The 6000-nt window shown below is 36.9% G+C and overlaps 1 protein-coding gene across 2 annotated transcripts in view; it reads right to left on the bottom strand.

The window, feature by feature from the left end:
- Positions 1 to 205: 205 nt before the first annotated feature.
- Mip (Myoinhibiting peptide precursor) overlaps positions 206 to 6000 on the bottom strand; it is a 103626-nt gene continuing 97831 nt past the window's right edge. Inside the window, exons 6-7 of one of the 2 annotated variants that reach the window (XM_074098287.1) lie at positions 4748 to 4837; positions 206 to 765 (exon numbers count right to left, since the gene is read on the bottom strand). In XM_074098287.1, the coding sequence (XP_073954388.1) occupies positions 737 to 765; positions 4748 to 4837 (119 nt within the window). In that variant the 3' untranslated portion in view covers positions 206 to 736. The remainder of the gene's footprint in view (positions 766 to 4747; positions 4838 to 6000) is intronic. The other variant, XM_074098288.1, reaches the window with a different exon arrangement.

Raw genomic sequence — 6000 nt, 5'->3', positions numbered from 1 at the left:
AGGATTTTTATAAAACTAACCTAACCTAAAGGGTTCTATACGACGGTCCTGAAATAAATCCTGAAATATTTACAGTTTTTAAGTTTGTGAAATGAATCAGGTTGCCAAACGTTATTTGCGAAATGAACGGATTCCGGTTGAGTTGCCTCACTAGTTGTTATTATGACGCTATGATTGCGCAGTGTCATTAAATAAAACAAAGGAAGCTTCCGAATGAACTTTTATTGGACAAACGCCGGCCGTATCCGGCCGTTATATTTTACACCAACTTCACTAATAAAATACAATTAATTAGTTATTTTAACTAACTAGCATAACCATAGTTACACCCCAAATCTAACGCCTTACGCTATGAGATCGTAAAAATAAACATATATCTTACTCTACTACATATATTATATAACTCTTAAGCTAGAAGGTGACTCGGGAGAGCTATATTTGTACGAAGTTATAAATATTTTTTAACTGAGTAAAATGAGACTCTTCATTCGTATTGTCAATTCACCTCACTGGTTGGTAGTGAGACGAATTGGCTACATATACAAAAAAGTTAATCGCAAATAAAACTAAAGAAGGTTCATTTTCGAGATACAATGTCACATATATCGCGAAAAGGTCCTCCGTTCAACATATATATATATACAGGATAGATTAGGATATAAACATACAGAATGTTGTACCGTAGAGTAGAGATATGACGTTGTAATTGTTATATTAGGATGTATGGAACTGTTGTCTAGGCCTCATCTCTCGTCGCACCGCTCTCTGTAAAAAAAAGACAAGTTATAAAGTGCACCCACATAATGCTAAACTAGAAAAGTACCCGACGGAGCTCCTTGTTCACAAGTTTAAATTCCATTATTAAGAAACCATATGAATTTAATTCGATATTTTATTGCAGCATTGTTTGTTCCATCTTATTATTGATGAAACTACAACAGTAATAACTTTCTGTGATAAGCTAGTTAAGTGATGTCCGTTTGACAGCTTTGACATTTGTGTGAACGGTGAGTCAATCGCGAGCAAGACTGTAAAGGGCTCCACACGCGGTACGTTTCGTCGCTTCAGACCGATCGAAACGACGAATCGAAAGTGTATGTCAAGATCGTTAACAATTTACCTACTTCATCGAAGACGATGTTGGAGATCACAACAAAATCCCATGCAATCATGAATATCGTAACGATGAATCGACAGTGTATGGCTCTTTGCGATAAAATCGTCACGATTTTCATCAGGTCGATCGTACAGACGAATCGTACCGTGTCTAGTGCCCTTAACGTCAACCACATCTCACGATACGCCATCTAGTAATATTTCACCTCTCAGGAAATCCTCATAAATTGATTCAGGTTCTTAGTCTGTAGAGGTCCATATCAATGAACTACAAGTACGTTTTTCCTTGTTATTCCCTAACTAAGAAAAGTGTGGGTGTAGCCAGTTCAATCGTAGCTCATTGAATAAATATAGCTCCGGGAAACATCGCCTCGATTAATCAATTATCAATAAGTTATACAGTTGTTTCGCTATGCAGATTTCCAAAATCTAAGCAACTTTTTCACTTGGACAAAGACAACTTTCTAGCTTATTTTATTAAATATAAATCCACGATAAAATTCATTATTGTATTGCTCCAAAGTGTCACGGGATAAAACACATATAAAGGTTTGTCTCTTTTAGAAAATCTCAGACTGAATTCCGAAGCACCTCAGATCCCTGGACACTTTTGAGATGTGTTACAATTTTTAAGCACTCGTTTGTTTTATGCGATAAACGCTAAACGCGTTTGACGCACGTCTAGTCTAACCAATCTAATTACCAAACATGCGTTTGCCGCTACAATCACCGCGTAAGGCAATGATAGGTAATTAAATTATCTGATGCGTGTCAGTGAAATTGATGTGCGTCAAACGCATTGCGTTTAACGCAGCGTTTATTACATAAACCAACCGAGCGCTTTATATGTACAAACCAATCTATCCGTGCTTCGAAGTGATGAATGAACATTTATTTCTCTTAGATTTATGGATGTTTATGATGACTCGAAACAATGACTTGCGTGCAAATGTTTTATGGTTATGACTGAGTTATTATTAAGAATACATATATTGGTTTTTAATTCTATGTATGAGCGCAGCTTCTTTCATATTCAGGGCCTATAACAGCGAATCTAAGTGATACAGCGTGAAATATATGTGCTCGAAGTCACCTTCACACAAGGCGGGAGTCGAAAATATGTTTCTGAATTGATAAACAGCAATTCTTATTAAATCCCAGTGCTTTAAAAATAATTTTAGTTAAATAACATCTGAGGATGATCATGACGCTTAATTAATAGAAACTCTAATGAAATATATGAGATGTGTAGCGTGCCACGCAAGTTAAAACGACAAGGTTGTAATTTTATGAGGGCGGCTAACGACTAATAAATTCATCTCCGGCCCTTCACCAGATATTAATTGCTTTTTAATTACTTCACTTAATTTTCTCTCAAACAGGTAATTGATTCTTAATAAGACGAAATAGTAAATGTAATTGGACACTAACTTGTAGCTTTTGACGGTGGACATGCTTGCGCTATATAATATATTTTTTTAAACTTACATACATAGTTAAATAGAATTTCTGAAGTTAGTTTATTTGACATCATTCAGGAACTGAACCCTATTTGAGGACACAGATTGCTTCTAACATGTCTATATGTCTACTGTAGCAAAATTGAATACTCACCAATGGTCTAAGTCGATGTTAATTGTTTTTTCAGAATACGAAACAAACTTTTGGTCCGAGACTAGGTAGGGTTAAAAGGTATCCTATTGTTTATTGTGGACTTTTAGTATGATGTTCAGAAAACTTCATGGTAATCGGTTCAGTAGTTTGGTAAGGCGGAATTAACGAACAGATAAACAAAATTACTCTTGTACTTATAATATAAGTAAGGATGTAGTTTCAAGTTAAATGCTGTATTCCAGACATTTCAGAATGTCTGCAAATACGACAGATAAGTTAAAGTACCCCAACAATATTCCATTCCCACACTTGACCTCGTGTTCAAACGAATTGCACGCAATTCAAGCTGAAGACTCGTTAAATTAAAACTTAGTAACTTGAACCATATTAATGAGAGTTAATGAAGCTGCTCCGAGCTTAACTGAGGCTTAAAAATTCTCCCGGCAAACAACAGGCTTACGAGTTTTGTACCCAACTTTGTGACGGTATCGCGGCCTGCAAAGCTCTTATTACGGGTGGGTGGTACCCAGGAACTCTATACGAAAATGTCATAACGACATCATATCGCCGAAAGAAAAATATTAGCGACACGCAGTATTAAAACTGCAGCGGAGCGTGCAAAAATATCTGAAACGTCCTAGTACAGGACGGTTTGTGGCTACAAATCGTCACTGCCGTGCGTGAGTGAAAAAATATTCATAGTGATTTTTTTCATGTGGACGTGCATTACAAGATTTTCTCATAAATAGAAGTACAAAACGTTTTTTTGAAAATGTTTGTCACGTGGCAGTGTCGGATCAGATACGTATGTACGCTCTGTTGTATCAGATATTGGTCTGCTGATTGCACGTGGTTAGATTTATGGTCGCCCAAGCAGAGGATCTTGAGTTCAAACCCGGGCTCATAACTTTTTGAATTAATGTGTGATAGTGTAAGTACTTAAAATTGAAGGAAAATCATCACACAACTCATCAAAATGATTCGATACCACACCTCTTAGGGCATTGGAAGCATTTATGTAACGGTTAGCTGCATAACTACTAAATGTCATTAAATGTCATTGTATTGTTTTGTATTGTATGTCATCATGACTAATTTAAAATATGAAAAGAAAATTAAAAATAGTATACATTTTGATCTAACTATATACCTACCTACTACTGCTACTACCTATCAAATTTTAAATGGCGATTATAAGATCATTTTGTACAAAAAGTTGCTGTAAGAAATTTATAGAAGGTATATAGGGAGGGGCTATATAGCTTGAATTGCCCGCAGTTGCAATGTGTTTATAACTGTGGTGCAATTTAATGCAATAAAGAGTTTAGTTTGACTTCAAGCTATAGCCCTTTTCGTATCCTGTCTCTGTCGTACAAGATTTCAATTCATTTACTTTTCGTCTCTTGGGCAAGTTTATTGTTTTATTTTAGTCCCCCGTTTTCACAGAGCACTTTATCCTTTTTACTCAAAACGATTAGTAATCTGGTTGTAAATGGGCGGTGTAGAGTGTCGTCTCAGTCAGCGTCGTCACTCGATCGCACTCATTTTCTCCCTTACACAGCTAATTTACCTGATTTGATACAATTTGTGCTGAATACTGGTCTAATAGAAGCGTGACGTGTACAGCCGTGTGGACGTGATGCGTGCGTTTATACAGCATGGTTTTTCACAAAACAACATTTGCACGAAAAAGGTTCAAAGTTTTAGGTTAAATTGTAATTTTGCAATGATAGTCTTGTTTGTCCCGTGTTGCTATTCGTGCAATTGCTGTTTAGAAACTTAAAACTATGACAATGTCAAATATTCTTTATTATCTTAATTATCCTATCCATCTATTTAGCAGAAACAAATAAACACGTAGACACAGCATAGAAGTTCTAGCAGCGTGAAGGAGAGCCAGAAGGAAGAAGACAAGCACTAAACTACTCTACTGAAGGCACAGACACACGAGCGCCACTAATGGTGGCGCTTGGGGCGCCGGGATTGCCCCGGGCACCATGTACCCTTGGGGCATTACCGTGGTCCTCCTCATCCTCGTACGCGGCGCGTTTGCCCCACATGCCCCGAAGGTTCGTCCAGCCGGGCTCGCGCTTCCAGTAATACGCTCCTGTTGGTTGCAACATCCAAACTAATTGAAATCAAACTAATTCCAACGGATAACACGGAGTAAGGTAGACATCTCCACGTTTCAAACCCTTTGCATGGCTCGTAGTAGTGTTGGAACTAAAGTTACCATTTCGCGTATGAAAAACGTTTACACGGCAGTTTAGTACAATTAACATCTTGCGATAACACTTAAATGTATATTTGAAGGTTCTGTAGGTAAAAATAAGGACAAGCTAAGTAAATAACACTTTTTAAACTTGAATCTACGTATTTTGAGAACAAGTATTACCAACTTTATCTACTACAATGGAATCGCGTACACGTTCTAATTGATGCAGATTATTAGTTGTTAGTACGATCTAATAATAGATATGTAATTGATGCGACCCCCGCTCCGGGTCGTACCTGGTTCAGCAGGTGGCGCTGGCCATACAGCGGGGAAATGCGGCTGGCATTATGGGCACCTTTGAGCCGGGTACGACGCGGAATGGTGGTTTTTAGGTTGTAGTTTAGGTCTTAGTTTGTAGGTTATGTTATAGGTTTAGGTTAATTTTATTTTGTTTAGTTTAATTTTTAGTGGGCTTATACTTTATATATATTGTTTGACAAATAAAATAGATAGTTAAATACTTAAATACATATTAAACGTTCATTGATAACTCAACGTTGACAAACAAACAAACGTAGCTAGAAGTTTTCAATAATTGTAGACAGTGGAAAATTCCACTTTCAGACTCCTAAAATTAAGTCCCAATTCATTTATAAGTTTGCAACCACGTTCTATACTTAGGTATTTGCTGTACCCGATGGAAGGAGTTTCAATGGCCACTGAATTTAAAGTACGACTTAGGATTAAACGATAAGCAGATTAATAAAATCTATTGTGAGAATTACCCGAAAAGGATCAGTCCCGAGAAAGGGAAATTCAAATAAAAGTAACCATTGTGACTGAAGTTGGAACCGAAAGGGCGGTGCTATCGACGAGGGAAGTAATATACAAAGTAAAGATAAATACAGTTCGGATTATTAACATTGAGAAGAGCGCTAGGTGGGTCGAAGAACGGGCTGTGGACTGACAATAAAAGTTATTATGCGGTATTAAAAAACATATTTTCCCAGTTAATCATTACACTAGCTAATCCCGAATAGGTAATTTAAAACAAA

The sequence above is a fragment of the Choristoneura fumiferana genome, chromosome 15 (assembly GCF_025370935.1).
Source record: "Choristoneura fumiferana chromosome 15, NRCan_CFum_1, whole genome shotgun sequence".
In the NCBI taxonomy this organism is placed as follows: Eukaryota; Metazoa; Arthropoda; class Insecta; order Lepidoptera; family Tortricidae; genus Choristoneura; species Choristoneura fumiferana.
The sequence above is the reverse complement of the archived record's forward strand: the minus strand, read 5'-3'. Positions and strand labels throughout refer to the sequence as shown.